The sequence below is a fragment of the Gossypium hirsutum genome, chromosome D01 (assembly GCF_007990345.1).
Source record: "Gossypium hirsutum isolate 1008001.06 chromosome D01, Gossypium_hirsutum_v2.1, whole genome shotgun sequence".
In the NCBI taxonomy this organism is placed as follows: domain Eukaryota; kingdom Viridiplantae; phylum Streptophyta; class Magnoliopsida; order Malvales; family Malvaceae; genus Gossypium; species Gossypium hirsutum.
In genome coordinates, this window is record NC_053437.1 from 1115806 (window position 1) to 1135833 (window position 20028).

Sequence of the window (20028 nt, forward strand, 5' to 3'; positions counted from 1 at the left end):
ACAAATTTAATGGATAATTAAAAATTAAAAAAAATAGATATAAAAATTGAGAGAGCGCCATTTGTTATAAATTTAGTGTATATAGTTTGTTATATTAAATATATATGATTTATATAACATAAAATTAATATAAAATAATAAAAATTTATTATTAATTTAGTGTATATAGTTTGTAGTCATTGAATTTGGATTTCATCACAACTTAACAACATGATACTCCGAGACTGTGTCACGTCATTAAACTTCTATATTTGTCAACTTCAAGGGCAAAAATAGACATAGCTGTCAAATTCAAATACCAAAGTGGACAAAGAAAATATAGGTACCAAAGTGGACCTGATAATCAAATTCAGGGGCTAAAAGTTAGATTGTTCTATTTTTACTAACTATTCCACCCTCTTTCTTTGCTTTTGATAGATAATATGTATTTATTTCACACATTTTTTTAAAGGGATAATATTTGATGCATTGTCGATGCATAGGTTTCATGCACCATCAACGAATAACAACATGAACGTCATCATTAAATAAAACAAAAAACAGCAAAGGACTTATAAATAAATGCTAATTAATAACTTTATTTAAACATAAATAATTATAAATAATTGTCAAAACCTTAAACTCACCCACCTTAGACACTTAAACCCAAGATCCTAAATCCGAGAGTTATTAATATTTATTTATAATACTAACGATTAATGCTTAATTACATTTAAATAAAAATATTAGTATTTATTTACAAGTCTTTCATATTTTTTGTTTAGTTTAATAATGGCATGTCATATTATTATCCATTGATACTGCATGAGACTTATGCACCAACGGTACATCAAATATTATTCATTTTTTAAAATAATCTGTATATAATAAGATTCAAAATTCACATTTTATAATTTTCTTAAATAATTCATGTAAAGATTTTATATCAAATGACACACTTATACTAAGTTTTTTTTTTGCTTTTATTAAAAACTCTACAAACAAAATTATAATTGATTTAAATAATGAGAGTTAGGTGAGATGGTAAGAGTCTCTCCTACCTTAATCAGTAGTTGAGGGTTCAATTCTCATATTGAGTATGAGGTAGTTTTAAAACTCGTGGCTAGTGTCTATCCCTAATGGGCCTACTGAACGTGAAGAGTTTGTTATCGGGCTCCCTCTAATGGTTACCTTAAACAATATATAATGGATTTATGAAATTATTTTCTTTTATTTTATTATTGTTCGCAGTTGTTCTGTCATTCAATGGATTTTGATCGACATGGAAATAAGAATAAAATAAATAAATGTGAACATTAGCCATTTATTGGGCATCCTTTGGCATTTTCTCTTACATGATTGGGGCATGCATTCACTTTGTTGGACTAGTTTTTGTCCCATTGGTAATATTAATTAATTTATTAAAATCCATAGTACAACTTATAATATTTCTTAGGTTTATTTCCATAATTAATTAAATTTTAGTATTAAATTAAAAGAAAAAAGACAAAGGAGCCGACTATTGCATGTTGGTTCTTCTTTTACTTGTCTAAAATATAATAATTTGTTGACTAAATGAAGGTTAAATCATTATTTTACAATTAAATTGATGTTTTATGTGACACGCGAAAAATGTGGTAGAAAAATAAATATTTGGACACACAAAATTATAATATTGTTATTAATGTCTATGATAAAAAAAAAATCCATCTTATATTTGTTCATGTTCCCTTCTCGAATGATTAATTTTAAAGGAATATTAAATTTATTTTTATGGAAAAAATTTAATCACGAATTTCAACCTTTTACTATACAGAAATTAAAAATTAGTCCCTCTACTTTAATTTGTTAGAATTTAATTCTCATATTTTTACGAAAATTAAGAAGTTAATCCAATTGTGAGATATTACTGCACATTATTGTTAAATCATTGACCTAAAAATTAATATTTTAATAATTTATATGTATAAATTAGTAAAAATTAATTGTTCAAATTCTTGTGTTTACGGACAACTAGTTTAACTTTTCAATTTTCATAAAATACGGGCTAAATTCTCACAAATCAAAATAGAGAGTCTGACTTTTCAATTCTTATAAAGTAAAGAGATAAAATTCATAACTAGACGAACGAAAAATATTTATTTTCAGCAACATGAAAATAGACATGTTAAAGGATTGGATTATTCATTCGATCTGACAAGTTCGATTCAAGAGTGTTATAGAGGCAAGGGGCAAGCAGAGGCCTTCCTCAATGGAAAATTGCTTGTTTAGACCCCTTAAAATAATAAAATTATAAATTAATATATAGTAAATTGCACTTTGACCCTCAAAAATAAATAAAAATTCTCTTTAGTCCCTTAAAAATGATGAAATTATAAATTAATAAATAATAAAATTATGTTTTGATCATCTCTCTTTAAAAGAATTTCTAGATTCGCCTTTGCATGGTAAATTTGCCCTTTTAACTCCTCTAAAATTTATGAAAATATAAATAGGTATAATAATAAAATTATACCTTAACCCCTCCTAAAAAATATTATTCAATTTTGGTACATTCTAATCTAATTTAATTCAACTTGAATTAGTATTATGATAAAAAAAAATACTTCGAAAGTATTGATTGGATCATCTTTGAAATTCAACCTGTTTTTAAGCATTAATTTCTTTCTAGAACGTCTTTTGGTTTATCAGTAAAGACGTTGAATTTACTTTCATTAACATCATCAAATGTGGATTATAACACTATAATTAATTAATTAATTGATAAATAAACATATGGATAAAAAAAAAGCTGTTATTTGTGATTAACAAACAGCAAACCTCAGCAAAAGTCACTTCCATTGACTGATGCTAAACGTGACAATAAAATTTTATTCAATATTATGAATTTTTATTTTAAAAAGTGTACATAATTACTTAAACTCACATAATTCACTGTTAATGTGTAAGTTTGCACGAGATTAGGGAATTAAATATAATTAACAATATTGTATTGATATTTTCATAAAGGATTTATACGTGCTGACAGGGAGAGGACATGTGGGGACGTTGGCCTCTCGAAAAGGGTAAAATTGCAGTATAATCCTTTAAAAATCTGTGATGTATTATAAGTTAATACAATGATAAAATTGTACTTTAACTCTTAAAAACTATTTGATTTAATTCTAACTTCTTTAAAGTAACTTCGAGGTTCCATCCTGTTGATAGTGTATAATTTTATGCATGGTCATTAAGACGCCCTCCAAAGTTTTGAAATTTTTAATTAGGTGTTTTAAATTTTTTGAAAGTTTTCGTTTAAACTTGAATTTTTTTTAAAAAAAAAATTCAATTAGACACTTCAATATTTTTACTAATTTTCATTAAACCTCCAAAAATTTTGAACAACCAAAATTTTTGAAAATTCTAATTAAAATCCTCAGTTTTGTTTTTAAATTTTAGTTAGGTCCCTCCAAAACTGAATGCCACATCGATGTAGTTGGTGGCAGGGACAAGGGCATAGATAAGGAGGGCAAGCAGTGGCCTTGGCACACCCAAAAATAGTAAATATATCTTTTAGTTTCTTTAAAATTTATGAAATTACGAATTAATATAATTATAAAATTGCATTTTGACCTCCAAAAATTTATGATACTTCTCTGCCTCCTAAAGTAAAATTCTAGCTTTGCCTTCGAGTAGGAGAAATTATTTTATAGACCCTTTTTACCACATCATCTCTGGTCCCGTCCAATTAAGAGAAGACGTATCAATTTTGATTTGGAAGTTTAATCCAGATATGCATATGATGTGGAAAAAGAAGAAGATAATTATCGTCTTCTAATTAGACGGGATCATAGATGATATAGTGAAAAAGTTTCATAAAATAATTTTAAAGATGAGCTTAAGACACTAAATACCAAAACCCTAAAATTAAAATTACATAAACTTGGATTTTAATAATATACAATCATTTGATTAATGGATAAAGCATAAATTAGTTCTGATTTTTATAAATAATTTTAGTGTATTACAAATGAGAATATTTTAAAAAAAACAACAGAATAATAATAAATAAAAGAAACTGAAAACAATAATCGCAATATTTTAAATAATACACGTAAAACGTGTCGCTCTCTTTGGTCTAAAAGGGCACATGCATGGCTAAAGACTAAAGAGTACATAAATAGCTTTGATCGCAAGGAAGCTGAACCAGAGAGGGAGTCGACGGTGGGTAAGTGAGTGACTCAGTGAGTTGAAGGAAAACATGGTAAAGAAACCTTGCTGTGATAAGAGCGGGCTGAGGCAAGGAACCTGGACGGCGGAGGAAGATAGAAAGCTAACAGCTTATGTTACCAGATATGGCTGCTGGAATTGGCGTCAACTCCCCAAGTTTGCAGGTAAAAAACACAACATTCTATAGAAACCCTAAAACACCTCAAATTTTTTTATATAAAAACGATAATGATTGATCGAAACAGGAAGGGGGTTAGGACTAAATTATAAAATTTTGAGAGGGTCAAAATGTGATTTTACCCAACTTACAGCTTTATAATTTATGGAGGGATTAAACTTATACTTCTGTCGTTTTTGGAGGGTAAAAAAATGATATTTTATGTAACTTACATAGAGGGACTGGATTAATATTCCACTGTTTTACAAAGGGATTAAGAATTGAATTATAATTTTTTAGGAGTTAAAATGCAAATTTATCTTTGCACTAGGAATTCATCATCTCTCTAGGGACTAGCTAGAGGAGCATTTCTTTAGATTGAAATGGTTATAAGCTAATTGTTCAAGGCATTTATTTCGGGTTAATTGCTTCCTACATCCTCAAACTATGACTCGTATTTTAGAATGGTTTTCAAACTGTAAAATATTCTAATTGAGTCCACAAAGTATCAATATCATATTGATTAGATCCTTGTCAACTTAAATTTGACGTGGAGCATATTTATGAAGCGTGGGTCAAATTGTAAACTCGTGTGTACCTACTTTATACACATATTGGATATGACGTGTTAAAAAAAGAGATCTAATTGATCTAAGCTATCTATGGAGCAGGTACATACGTACCACAATTTAATCCAAGTGTTTTAAATATGCTTCATATCAAATTTGAATTGACACTTACTAATAAAAAAGGCTTGATTGATAAGATACTAATATTTTGAGGACACAATTTGAACATTATAAAGTTTAGGGATATCTAGTGGAATTATCTCCTTCTTTTCAAGATGTCTGCATGCATGGATAGATGGTACTGTTTCAGGTCTGGCGAGGTGCGGGAAGAGTTGCAGGCTTCGATGGATGAATTATTTAAGGCCAAACCTCAAGAGGGGGAACTTCACCAAGGAAGAAGATGAGACTATCATCACTTTACACGAATCTCTGGGAAACAGGTAATACAATTATTAAGTTCGAAATATTTAAGAATAACAACAACAAACCATTACAATGAATTTTCATAAAAAGAAAATTATATTTTTTTTTGTTAAAGTGGCCCCTAAGCTATTATTTTGTTTCATTTTACCCCAAAAAAATATGGTTTAATAACAAAATTAATTGTTTAAGAACATTTAAAAAAAAACCTTTAAAAACCAATCTAGAATTAAATGTGAGTTTAGACTATAGTTTAAATCCTTCTTAAAAACTATAATAATATAACATTTATGAAATATAGGTCCGAAAAATAGATTTGTACAAAAAAAATAAGGTCCGTTTTCTTAACAGGTAGAGCCTGCCCGAATTTCACAAAAAAAAAAGTAGTTGTTTTTTTAATGTTTTGTCACTATTTTTTCATTGTTTTGCTATCATTTAATAATTATATTGTTATTATATTGTTGTTATTTCTTGAATATTGTATAACTCTTGTTTTATTAATAATTTTGCTTCTATTTTAGAGGTATTTGTTTGCTAAGTTGCACTTATTTTAGTGCTATTTAATTTTTTTTCCATTTGGTGGGAAAAAGTTATTTTATTTTTAATGTTTTTTGTGTATTTTATGTATTATATTTTTTAAATATATTTTTATATAAAAATAATAGAAAATTTTTAATGCGGACTGGGTCGGATTTTTAGTATTTTTATCTAGATCGGGCTTGGATAAAATTTTAGGCCCATTTTTCGAGCCGGGATAGCCCGAACCTAGAAAATGGGCCTAAATTTATTACTTGACTCGGCCCTACTCATGAACAACTCTAGTTTAGAATATGGTTTAAAGCATTTTTAAAAACGATAATCATGTAACATTCGTGAAATATATATACCCTAAAACACAAAGATAAATTTAACTTATTACCTTTTTTAAAAATATATATAAATTAATGATTTTTTATACAATTCCAATTACTATTATAATTCCTTCAATTTATAAATCGATGAATCGTACGTGTTTAAGTGCGCTCAAATTCACGTTCTCTTATAAGTTACAACAATAACATGTCAACTTTATAAATGATGGTTAAATTTGTAAGTAATAATAAATAAAAATAATTAATGATAGAGATCTTAACTCCTCAAGCAATTCTAATAATGTAATTTTTAAGTCCAAAATTTGGTAACTAAGTTTATTTATATAGTTTATTTATGTATATACTTTTTGGTCCACCTTAGTGTATGAACTTATCCGTTTTTTCTAATTTAACACTAGAACTTCTATAAAATTGTGATGATACTACGACTCTGTTTAAAGTTGTACCATGTTATCACTTGAAGTTTTAAATTAATTATTTTAAGTTTCAGGCACTAACATGCATGATGGTAAAAGTATCATAGAGGCCCATGTATTAGGAGTCAGATTATATTTTACCTCCTCTACTAAAAAAATGGTCAAATTAGTTCTTTTATGTTAGATCAAAGAGCAAATTGGTCATCTGTTAAAAATGCATCCATTTTTACTGTTAAAAATCAGTCATTGTATGTCAACATGAGGTATATATGGCATGCCACACATATTTGTTTAGTTGTTTTGTCAGTCACACCAATTTTTAACAATAGAATGGATGAAAATTTTAACAAAATGACCAATTTACTGTTTGATCTAATGTACAAAGACTAATTTGTCTATTTTTTTAGTATAGGAGGCAAAATACAATCTGATTCTTAATACAGGGCCTTCATGGTAATTTTACCTATGAATTACATTATTATTTTCACAATATGCAGGTGGTCAGCCATTGCTGCCATGTTACCAGGAAGAACAGACAATGAAATAAAGAATCATTGGCACACAAATCTCAAGAAGCACGCTAAACATAAGCCATCAACCACGAAATTACACGACAAATACACCAACAATCAAAACCTAAACGATGATCATCTTCAAATAAACCCCATAATTCCGCCACTGATCCTCGAAAGCTCACCACCACCACCATTATCAACCAATACCCAAAGCTCCTTCACCACTACAGATAACTCAGTTGAATCGACCAAAGCTGACTCTGTTTCTGATTTTTGGTCCGAACCATTTCTGTTAGACATTTTGTCGGACGATTTGCCGACGATGGGTGCATCCGCAGGCTTTGAATTTGATCTTCTTGATGGAGAAATCTTATCACCCTTCGGTTTCTACGATCATCTTGAACCCTTCAGCTTCTAATATCAAGTATCGTATATGGGGATTTAATATGGTCAAATTATAGTTTTGATCCCTTCACTATGTTTAAATTTTGTTAAGTGGAGGTTGACTTTTTCTTAAGAGATCTTCAAAGTGTCTTTCGTTCAAAACCAACAAATCCATCAACGGGTCGGTATTATCCCCGAGTTAAGATTTTGTCTATTGACTCCATCAAGAGCCCGAGCTGAAGGTTTGATTTGTTCCATGCATCACACACAGCCACCTACCAAGGGGGCTTGCGGGTCGTGCGCTTGATAGGGTTTGAACCCTTGCCCTTTATATGCAATCTAAGGGCATTTAGACTACCAAGTGCAGGTGCAGATGCATGGTCCAAGTGCTCTTGATTCGAGAATCCCACCTCCATCTTGTGCTATCAACGGAGTCTGGAGACAAAACACCGGCCCGACTCGAGGACAATTCTAACTTGTTGATTGGTTCATCAACTTCAGATGAACAAGACCTTGAAAACTTCTTCGAAAGGAGCCGGTCTCCTCTCAACAAATTTATAATCTAGTCCCTATATTTTAATTTAACATAATTTAGTTATTTATTTTTATAATGTCATTAGTTAATTCAAATAGTTAGTAGCATTAACCATTCTGGTTATTGTCTATGATTTTTCTTAAAAACATCATTTCCAACACAAAATATTCATGTGATCAACATGATAGGTTGGAAAACTTGTTTTTGAGATTAACTAATGACATTATAAAAGTAAAAGACTAAATTCTATCAGTTATTAAATTATAGGGCTAAGTTTTAAATTTGAGCATAGTAGAGGGGTATAAATTAAAATTTGACCATTTAGTTTATAGCTCGTGAATTTATATGTACGTCAATACGTCATAAACTACTTTTAAGATTATTCCTAAAGAAATTATAATGTGATATGATGAAGAATCATATCTGAGACTTGGATTTATATAATGGTTTATTAATAAATAAAGGTAAATAGTTGAGTATAAAAAAATTATTATAAGCTACAAAATAGAAGCAGGATTGTTCAATATTTCGAATTAAAAGGATCTCTTTTCTAAAGATTCCATTGAGTATAGGACAAAATCAATTAATTTATATGTATATAAAAATTCCATAATATAAAAAATAACAATTTTGATCCAATAACCATTAGATTTTAATAGGTGTGTATTGTTATTTTTTAATAAAATTATAAATTTTTTTTATAAATTTTGTTTATAATTTTTATGATTTTTAAATAATTTTAAATTTTTAAAAAAGCTTAAATGATTTTTTGAATTTATTACTAAGGACTTTTTGACCCTTTAGCTTTACTAGTTTCAAAAAGTTCTAGTTTAGTAGGTCATATTGAATAATATGTTAAGGTTGAAGGTTAAATTTGTCATCATACTTTATATATAAACACTAAATTTTATCAGAGGGACTGTTTTGCTCGCCCATCTATTGTACAGGGGCTAATTTACCTATTTTTTAATAGAGAAACTAAAACGTAATCCAAGGTATAATACCAAGAGCTTTTGTGATACTTTTACCGATAATAGTACTACGAGATTAAAAATTTTCTTTAATTTCCATCTGATTCTAGTACCCTTCACATAGAATTATTTGTAGGCTGAGTTTCAATAAGGTTTTTTTGTCTTGAGTTGACTGATTTTAAATTAAATAATATTTTTAAAAAAATAAATTTAATTATAAAAATATTAACATAAAATATATTTTTAATTTTTTAAAATAGTGAAATAGATTTTTTGGATAGATCGAGGCAAAAATATTTTTAAACTCAATTTCTTTTCAAAACTTAACCGTGATTCAACCCGACCTATAAATAGATCAAACCCTACCTCTAAAAGTTTTATTTACTAATTTTAATACAAGGTTACGTATTACCCTTCGAAATTCAAAAGTCTAAAAAAAAAAAGAATTTGCCATCAAATTAACGTGTTTATATATATAAAAGAGTAGTTATAATCAATTCTACTTTAACTTTGTTGGCATCGTTACTATTACAACAGTCAGGGGATGATGGTTTAAGGGCGCTCAGGTATGTATTTTTCATTTAAGGGTTGAAAAGGGATTCCGAGTAAAAATAAACTATATATATAAAAGGATAGTTATAATACAAAACCATTCATATTATTTGTATTGTGCTTATGTTATTTTTTATCTTATAATTGTTTTCAATGCATTGTATATATATATTAAATTTTAACACATTAATAATTTATTTTATATAAAATTAGACCCCTTTTTATTGCTTTTATATTGTGTTTTTATTTTATTTTTTGTATTGCTGTTAAAGTGATTTTTAAATATATATATTTAAATTTAACTGTTATTAATTGTGATATAACTATATCTTGAAGGGGAAGAAATATCATGCAAATTCCTCCTCAATGGCTGAATAACATATTATACCTTTTCTTAAACTATATTCTAGAATATAGAGAGAGAACCTTTTTAGTTTTTTAAAATAGATATAGTCAGCCAAGCTCACCTTCTAGAAGTTTATGTAATTCTCCTTTTCATATTTGGTTGATACTCATTAACAGTGGTGAAGTCGGAAAATCATTTGAGACGAAATTAAATTATATATTTTTATGATAGTAAAAATATAATTTTATTATTTTAATAATTTATATCTTTGTAAATTTTTTAAAAAATTAAATTAAATTTTTATGATAGTACACGAGAGATCTTCTAGAGAGATTCGAAATGAGCAACTCAAAATCCAATGGTTCTAGGAAGTAAATTAAGCAAAGATGAAAATAGAAAAGGAGTTGACAAGACACTCTACTAGCAAATGGTCAAAAGTCTAATGTACGCAACTGCCACATGACCGGACATTATGTACAGTGTAAGTCAAGTGAGTCGTTTTATGGAAAATCCAAAAGAGATTCATTTGCAGCAGTAAAACGAATCATACGCTATCTCAAAGGAACTTGTGAATTTGGATTGTTCTATCAGAAAAATGGAGGGAATGATCTAATAGATTATACAAATAGTGATTATGCTAACGACGTTGAAGACAGAAAAAGTACATCAGGCTATGTATTCATGTTGAGTGAGGCTACTATCTTATGGAGTTCGAAGTAACCAATGGTGAGTCTATCAACAACTGAAGCGGAATTTATAGTAGCAGCAGCAAGCTCATGTCAAGCTGTATGGCTCAAACGAATACTTGAGGCAGTGGGAAGAAATCAAACAAGTCGTACGGTAATATATTGTGACAATAGTTCTGCCATAAAGTTATTAAAGAATCCAATTATGCATGAGAGAAGTAAACACATCGATGTACGATTTCATTTTCTAAGAGATCTTACAAGGAATGAAACAATTGTGCTGCAACACTGTAATTCTCAAGAACAAGTAGCTGATGTCATGACCAAGCCACTCAAGCTGGAAGATTTTGTTCGAATGCGAAGCAAGTTAAGAGTCGTAGCAAATGTAAATTGAATGTTTGGGATAGTTCGGTTTAAAGGTGGGAATATTAGATATGTTTGAAAAGTCTCCAATTTTTAATGGAGGTTGTTAGTTGTTTTCTTGTTTCTAGTTGTTAGCTGCTTTCTTATTCTTATTTGAGTAGTTGCTAGTATTTTGCTACAGTTTGTTAGTAAGCTTGCACATGAATAAAATGTAGCAGTACTTTCAATCAAATATTTTAGCACCTGTTTTTCTTTCTAACATTTTTAACGTGTTATTTATATATATTTTATTTATATTTGTATTCGATAAAAGTTATACATTAATTGTTTAAATTTTTTGTGTTTAATTCAGATTTTAAAATTGGATTGATGAAAATTCAATTAGCAAATAATACTAGCTATTGATTTTCATAAAATAAACTATAAAATCCGAATCAAATCACATCCATCGCACTATATTTGACAAATTAAATATAAAACTAAACAAATTCATAATTAACATTAAATTTATTCTATCAACAAAATTATAAAAAAAATGCAAACCTAATAATACCAGTAATTAACTTTCATAAAATTAGTCTTAAAATCTACATTAAATACTAAAAAATTAACATCATTATACCTTATATTTATCTACCTATATATCATCATATTATGACTCAAAATTATCTTATGTTAATTTATTATTTTATCACCGCTTCAATGAAATCATCTTTATCCTAGTTTGAAACGTTTTAAGTTCATGGTTTGGTCAAAAAAGGAAAATGGAATTAATACACCAAAACGCAATCAATTCTTGAATGGTTGTTTTTTTATTGTGTATTTTTATTAGAATTAAAATATAATTTCGTTAAATTTAATAGTTTATATCTTTATAATTTTTAAAAAATTAAATTAAAATTTTATCAATTATAAAAGTTAAAAGTATAATTTTATCACGTGTTATCTTAAAATTTTAAAGGGCTTAATTTACCATTTGGGAAGAGGAGGCCCTAGGTACAAGTCTCATTATTTGCAATTGTCAATTTTGCTTCTCTAGTTTTACCATTCATAGTTGTTATGTGCCAGTTTTATCTGATTATATTTTGATTCTTGGTCTTTTTCATGTTCATTTTACTTTTCATGAAGATTAAATTTTTTGAGATTCGTAGCTGCTTCTCGTAATAATGTTATCTCTAAAATTTGATTCTCGATTTGAAAGTGCACCTAACATTTACTCTATAATTATTCAAACATAACCATATTTGTATCTGTATTATATTTTTACCCACAAAGATTATATTTGTTTAAGCACTCGTAAATATAGTCAAATATATATTATTGTTAAATATAGTTAAATAAATATATTATTATCGAATATTATGTTTTCTACATTTAAATTTTAGTTTTTTATTTTTAATTTAAGAAATTTAATTATTTATATTTCAGATTTAAAAACGAAAATTTAAAATTCTTTATTCATTGCACCTTGTTAATCACATTTCCAAAATCTAAAGCACGTCCACACTAGCTACGGTGGGGGGGGGGAGGCAATCAAACAGTCTTCAGCAATGCATCAGCTCCTTCCTTGATCAACTTCCATGCGGCAACCACGTGGTTGTCAGCCGTCAATGTGGCGCCCACAGCAAATCTCAGGACATATATTCCACCTACTTTCGTATGAGTCATATAAACCCGACCCGTCGAATTGACCCAATCCAACAACTTCCGGTTCAACAGTTCGGTGTAATCCGACCCGAAAGTTTCATCCGGGTTCAATCGGAAACACACCAGCCCGAACTCTCTTGGCACCACAATCTCGAACCTCGGGTCGGATCTTACAAACTCCTCGAATATCTTGGCCATCCCTACGTCGGACCGGATGTGACCTTGTAAGTTGACGACACCGTAGGTTCGAAAAATGAGCCATAATCTTAATGACTTGAACCGCCGGCCGGTACCGACTTGCCAGTCCTTGAAATCGACGACGGAATCCGATTCGCTTTGTTTGTTCCTCAAGTATTCCGGGTTGGTGCTTAGAGCTTTGACGAGTGCGGTGGGGTTTTTGACCCACAAGCAGCAACAATCTAAGCCACTGAGTAGCCACTTGTGGGGACTCAAACTCAACGAGTCAACTCGTTCTACCCCATTTAGGTGATGGCGGAACTCGGGGCATATACATGCACTTCCGGCGTAAGCAGCATCTACGTGAACCCACATGCCATGTTCCTTCGCCACACCAGCGAGCAGTTCGATTGGATCAACAGCCGTGGTGGAAGTGGTCCCTAGGGTGACACAAAGATAAAGTGGGACCAACCCATCCGCCATGTCTGCTTCGACGGCGGCCTTAAGCTGAACGGGAGATAAAGAGAAACCGGCGTCGATCGTCGTCGGAATCAACCTTATGTTCCGAGGAGAAATGCCGACCATCTTACAAGCTTTAGCAAATGTGGAATGAGTTTGGTCGGAAGCATAAACGACAAGCTTGTTCAAGTTGCCGGAGCCGTAGACGTCAAGAGCTTTGTCCCTCGCCGCAATTAGCGTAACGAGAATAGCTTCACTGGTGGTGTTCTGGATAACGCCACCGCCAGTACCTTGAAACATGAACGACTTGGGTAGCTTCAGCATGTCAGCCAGCCAATCGATGACTACCATTTCCAACTCAGTCGCCGCCGGCGAGGCAATCCAGTTGAAACCAACGGAGTTAAAGCAAGTACAAAGCATTTCACCAAGGAAACCAGCAGTGCTAACAGTTGAAGGAAAAAAAGCAAAGAAATTAGGGCTTAACCAATGCGTCATCCCTGGGATTATCTGGTTTTTAACGTCTTCAAGGATCGTTTCAAGGGATTCAGGCAGAGACGGTGCTTTTTGCGGCAAGCTAGCCCGGAGATAGCCTGGTTGTACCTGACTTAAAACTGGGTAGCTCTCGATATTTTGATAATAATCAGCAATGAAATCCACCATTTCATGAGCTTGTTTTCTAAACTCTCGAGGGTTTAAGGGATTGAAATGGGGTGTGTTGGCCAAGTTAGATTCAATTCTACCCATAATAATATTTAGTAATAATAACTCTAAAAATCCAGAAAGAAAGAGATACTGAGATAGTGATATAGGGATTATAGTTTAAGGTTATTCTACTCTTTGGCGGTCTCCTTGCGTGCTTTAAACGGATGCTCCCCTTTATAGTAAAAGTCAGCCACTATATTGATTTAATGTAGAGGTCAATTTTAAATGTGAAGAAAACGCGGGGAAAAGAGTCCAATTCTGTGTTATTAGAGGCAATCTTTTCCGAACCAAATCCACCGACCCGACCGGATGAATCAGATATTTTTCGCATTTAATAATTTATTAAATTTTTAATATTATATTTTTAATTACAGTAATTAAGTTTATAATAATATTTTTTATTTAAATGATTGAATATAACTGTGATTATAAATATCACCATTTGTTTTCCTATATTTTATAGTAATAATCCTATTTTAAAACTTATATTAAATTTATAATTATCATAACTTCTATTTTACTTTATTTCTTTTAAATGTGAATTTAGTAATATGAATTAGTTCAAAAATTCTCAAAACTCATGCTTTTATATATACTAACTTCCAACCAATAAGTGGTTGAGGGCAGCGGTAATACACATTGTACTCTCAAGGGAATGACTTAGGTTCGAGCTTTGAAGATGATATTGTCAGGAGGGACAACTACAAATCCCGAACATAGATTGTAAAATAGATATGAATAATATAAAAAAAACTTCTAATGTCATATGCGTTGCATGTAATTTTACGCATTTAATATTTAATTAATTTTTATTACTTAAATATAATTAAAATATATTAACTTATCAGTTCGAATATTATAATAGAAAATTTTCTAATCATAATTAACATACAATATAATTTTACTTTATGTAATTAATGCAAAATAACATAACATTTATTAATTAGCTCTAATATATTAATCAAGTGAAAATTAAGATGCTTAGAAATCTATAATAATTTTAATTTACATCAATAAAATTAACACATTGTTTAGATCAAAATTTTTTACTAATAATTTTAATTTAATCTATAATTATCATAACTATTTTTCCTATATTTTATACTTAAGAGTTTTATTCAGGTAATAATTCAATTTTAAAATTAGCACAATATTTTTAACTATTAATTGTAAATTAAATTAAAATATTTTTAAATGTATATAATTATCATAACTTTAATTAAATTATAATTACTTTTAAATGCATAATTATCACAATTTCTATTTTACTTTAATTTTTTAAATGTGAATTTAATACTACGATAGAAAACAAATAGTATTCTTGTCAGTTAAAATATTTTTTAAACAAAATTTGTAGCTAGCATCTACCCCCTTAATGGGCTTACAGAATGCGGAGAATCAGTTACTGGATTTGCTTCGGTGAATACCTTGAGAAGTAAATAAAAATAAAAATCAAACTCGTGCATTTATATATATTATAGATAAACTATAGATTAATGTTACTATATATGATGCCACTTTTTGTTTTTTTACAATAGTATTAAAATATAAATTTATTATCACCCCACCTATATTTATTATTAAATAAATTTTAAAAAATATTTTTAACATATAATATATTTTCTTTTACCCATATAATGAGTGTGACAAAATCTAATATTCACTAAAACTGTTAAGATTTTAAACTCCCACCTCTGTTGGTCTTTTCCTGTATACTTAACTCATTAATATTATATCATGTTTTTTTTTAACAATCCCATTATATGTTATGATTATATATGCTCTTTTTAAGATAATCCTTAAAATTACCCATAGCCGCTCCTTAACCCATAAATAGGAAGATAACGTACTTCAGCGCACCCGAATTCATGTCCTCCTACATTAACAACAATACATATGCAAATCGAACTAAGGTTGAGTTTGGATGGACGGTGGGGTCTCATGCTACAATAACTAATCTCACTGTCACCGCTGTTTTTACACAAACCACAAATAAACACACCGTCCACTTAAACTCACCCTAAGACTCACCCGATATCATGTTTTTAATTACTCATTTATATTATGCCACATACATTTCTTAAAAGAAATACGATGATTCATATCGACACGTTTTTTATTCCTCATAAATACTCATCATTTCAAATCCAACTACCAAAACCAGAATCATTTAAACTCTAATAAATAGCCTGGATTTGCTCCAATAATAAAAATAAACTAACTCTGGAAAATCACATAAATTCTCTCATTCACCTAACCCACTTAAACTCTCATAAATTGATTTTCAAAATTCAAAATTTTCTAATTACATTTTTAAATTATTATATCATGTAGACCATTTCCTTCCATGGTTAAAACCATCAATTTAATAATTAAATGATATATCAAATTTTATGTAACATAATTTAAAATGAAAATTTTAAAAAAATACAATATTATCGCATAGCTTATAAAATTAAAAACTAAAAATAAAGTAAAATCGAAAAAAAAAGAGTGAGCGATAATTTTTTTGTAAAAGCCTCAAAAACCTCAAACCAAGATTTTTACGACATATATCTTTTCAATTTTCATTTTAAACTATGTCACGTAAGATTTGACATCTTATTATCGGTTAAATTAATGATTTTAGTAATAAAAAGATTTTGTTGATATAATCTCTATAGGTTGAAGACGTAACTAAAATATTTTAAAATTTAGGGTTCAATTTAAAATAAAAGTTATAATTTAAGAATGTATGATGCAATTAACTCGATATTTTACATTTACTCTATTAATCAAATTTAATAATACGGAAATTGGGAGTGACTAGCTATTGTGGTTTAAATTGTGAAGGGTAAAGAGAGTTATTATCTTTGGAGCGTCAATGGGGTCAGTAGCTAGGATACTCAGGGTCAGTTCTTCATTGCTTAAAAAAATACTTCTAACTCCAAAAGTACTTTTGGAAGAAAAATTGTGCAGAACAAACTGCTTTTGGCTAAAATTTTTAGCTTTTTAGAAGAAAAGAAGAAACTAAAAATTTTAACTTTTCCTCTCTCAATGGTGCTTAATTACTTTTTCACCCCTCCAATAACATAGTACTTTCCTTTTTTTTTCTTAGTACTTAATTACAAATGTGTTAAAATAATTAATTAAAAATAAAAAATATTTTTTAAAATACTAATTACAAATATTTAATGGTTATATTTAAATATTTAAAATATAGTTTATATATTCTAATTAAATTTTATAAATAATTAATATTTATTGCTTAAAAATATTTAAAATTTATATTTCATATATTAAAATATTAACAACAAGTTATAATAATTCTTTTATATTCTTACTAAAATATAATAATATTAACTAATTTAAATATTATTTAAATGCATATTTGTTACTTGATAATAATATGTCTAAAATGGACATTTTATTTCTCAAAAGTACTTTTCGACAGCAATGCTAAATACTCAAAATTTAAACCAAACTTTTCAAAATCACTTCTCAAAAGTACTTTTTCCACAACACTTTTCAAAAATATTGCCAAACTAGCCCTTAACAAAGTGAGATCCAATGTGGGGGGAAAGAAGGCGATGGGTGGTCCATTTTACTAAGTTAGACGTAATGGTAGGGCGGTGGATGTTGATTTAAGATGTTCATAGACTTCACGGACCAAATGAGAAAAACATTGAATCTCATAGATTGATAGGTATCTTTCAAGGGGTCTTCTAATATGTCACGTAAGATTTGACATATTATTATCGGTTAAATTAATGATTTTAGTAATAAAAAGATTTTGTTGATATAATCTCGATAGTTTGAAGACGTAATTAAAATATTTTAAAGTTTAGGGTTTAATTTAAAATAAAAGTTATAATTTAAGAATGTATGGTACAATTAACTCGATATTTTATATTTACTCTATTAATCAAATTTAATAACACGAAAATTGGGAGTGACTAGCTATTGTGGTTTAAATTGTGAAGGGTAAAGAGGGTTATTATCTTTGGAGGATCAATGGGGTCAGTAGCTAGTATATTTAACAAAGTGAGGTCCAATGTGGGGGGAAAGAAGGCTATGTCCCTTTCAGGCATAATGGTAGGTTTGTGGATGTTGACTTAAGATGTTCTTAGACTTCACGGACTAAATGAGAAAAAACATTGAACCTCATAGATTGATGAGTATCTTTTAAGGGGTCTTCCAATATATCTTTTCTACTCTTAAGTCCCCGAAGCTATGATGCTTAGGTGAGATGGGAGGTTTGTCTAATCATTTGATTCTTTGCTAGTTATCAACTTGTCTTGATTTTTTTAGATATTTGATTATGTAACACCTCATATTCGACTCGATCGTCGGGTTAAGCTATAAATCAATTTTACAAATAAGTCTATTGGAAGATTTGCACTTTCTAAAATAGTTTACCCACTTTCTATATGTTTCATATTTATTTTTAAATTGCACAAATTAATTTAATTCTTCATAAAGTTTTAGCCAATATTCCAAAATCACATCAATTAATAATTATTCACTTATTATTTTATCAATTCGTTTGAACATTCTCACATGTATTAATCATTCCATCACTTATAACCATTTTATAACATTTCAAATTCATCTACCATTTTTTTCCTCGTCCTTTATGTATATATATTAGAATCTTTAGCTCTTAGTATAGCATGCTTATATGTAACATTAACTATAATCCCACTATTTACTTATATGTTCATATCAAATTTGTCCATTTGTGTTATAGTCACTAAATTATTTATATTTTAAGCTAAAAAATTCGAAATTAAGATTCGCTTGATTTTTTGAAACTAGACTCAAACCTTTTTTTACCATAAAAATTTTAGAATTTCTAATTAATCCAGTTTATTCTTTAAATCTTCCCTTGTTCTGTTGCTAGGTAGCTTTGATCCTTCTTCACTAAAAATTAATTATCTTTTAGTACAAATTTCGTATTTGTTGCCGTTTGTTTCCCTTGAAAATAAACCCATTAAGCTTTTTAGGCAAGTAAATTTCATAACCTAAAAATTTTCTTTTTACAATTTTTAATGAAATCATTTTGACATTGTCTCACATAAATTATTATATCTCACAATCTACAATTTCATTGCTTTCACCGTTTCTTCTATGCAAAACTAGATTCATTAAGCTTTAATTTCATATTTGATTCATCCTCTAATTCGATTTCTATAATTTTTCTGTGAATTTTCAAAGTCAAGTCACCACTGTTGTCTAGAAGCTGTTTTAGTTGAACATTTCCTTCTTCGTGGCTCTTTTGCACTAATTTTCATCTAATTACACATATTTATTGAACTTTTGATTATTATTCAGTTTAATCCCTAAAACTCACATATCATTAGTATATAATTTTATTATAACTTCTCTTATTTCAATTATAAATTTTACAATTTTACAATTTAGTCCTTAACATCAATTCATCATTCAATATAATTTCACTTTAATATCACCTTGTAATTTAACCTCTTAACACCTAACACGTCATTTAGACCCTTTATCACAATACTTTATTTAAATCATAAACTTTTATACACTTTACAGTTTAGCCCCCATTATCATAAATACAAGTTAACTTGGAAAATTTCATCACACCATCACTTTTGATGTAATTATTTTATCATGCATCATTTGTATTCTAATTTCAATAGCCTTCACATAACTTGCTTTGTTTACTTTACAATTTGGTCATTCTTCCTACTACTTCAACATACTAATTTAATTTCATGCATAATATTTGCACAATCATATCTAATTCAACTATTTAACATAATTTATACCAAAAATAAAATAAAATCAAATAAATTTCTTGAAGTACTTGTATTTTTAATCTCTTCACTTTCTTCGCTTCAAATTATAATTTCTTACTTCCAAGATAGTATTCTAACTCTTTAGTGTTTCTACGTCACTTCTTCTTTTTAAAAGAATTGGATGAAAAAGTGGAATTCCATGGAGAAGGACTAAATTGCAAAGAAAGCAAAATTTTCTCTCCTTCTCCTCTTCCACCAACGTGATATGCATGGAGAAAGATGATAAATTTTTTCTTCAACTTCCACATTTTTTTTCCACAAT

General features: G+C 28.8%; 2 protein-coding genes across 2 annotated transcripts; one reads left to right on the forward strand and one right to left on the reverse strand.

Annotated features, from left to right (window-relative positions):
- The first annotated feature begins 4197 nt into the window (after positions 1 to 4197).
- Positions 4198 to 8081, forward strand: LOC121213697 (transcription factor MYB30). Its single transcript, XM_041086650.1, has 2 exons — positions 4198 to 5354; positions 7120 to 8081. Exons 1-2 carry the CDS (start codon positions 5263 to 5265, stop codon positions 7553 to 7555), a joined length of 528 nt encoding a protein of 175 aa, XP_040942584.1. The 5' UTR covers positions 4198 to 5262; the 3' UTR covers positions 7556 to 8081.
- Positions 8082 to 12403: 4322 nt separating this feature from the next.
- On the reverse strand, positions 12404 to 14119 carry LOC107928801 (tryptophan decarboxylase TDC2). Its single transcript, XM_041086651.1, has one exon. The coding sequence runs from the start codon at positions 13999 to 14001 to the stop codon at positions 12508 to 12510; it is 1494 nt and encodes a 497-aa protein (XP_040942585.1). The 5' UTR covers positions 14002 to 14119; the 3' UTR covers positions 12404 to 12507.
- Between the last annotated feature and the right edge of the window lie 5909 nt (positions 14120 to 20028).

Bases quoted from the DNA above. Each gene is read 5' to 3' on its own strand.
- LOC121213697 (XM_041086650.1), top strand. From the start codon at position 5,263: ATGAATTATTTAAGGCCAAACCTCAAGAGGGGGAACTTCACCAAGGAA. The intron at 5,355-7,119 runs GTAATACAATTA...CACAATATGCAG, and splicing joins CACGAATCTCTGGGAAACAG to GTGGTCAGCCATTGCTGCCA.
- LOC107928801 (XM_041086651.1), bottom strand. From the start codon at position 14,001: ATGGGTAGAATTGAATCTAACTTGGCCAACACACCCCATTTCAATCCC.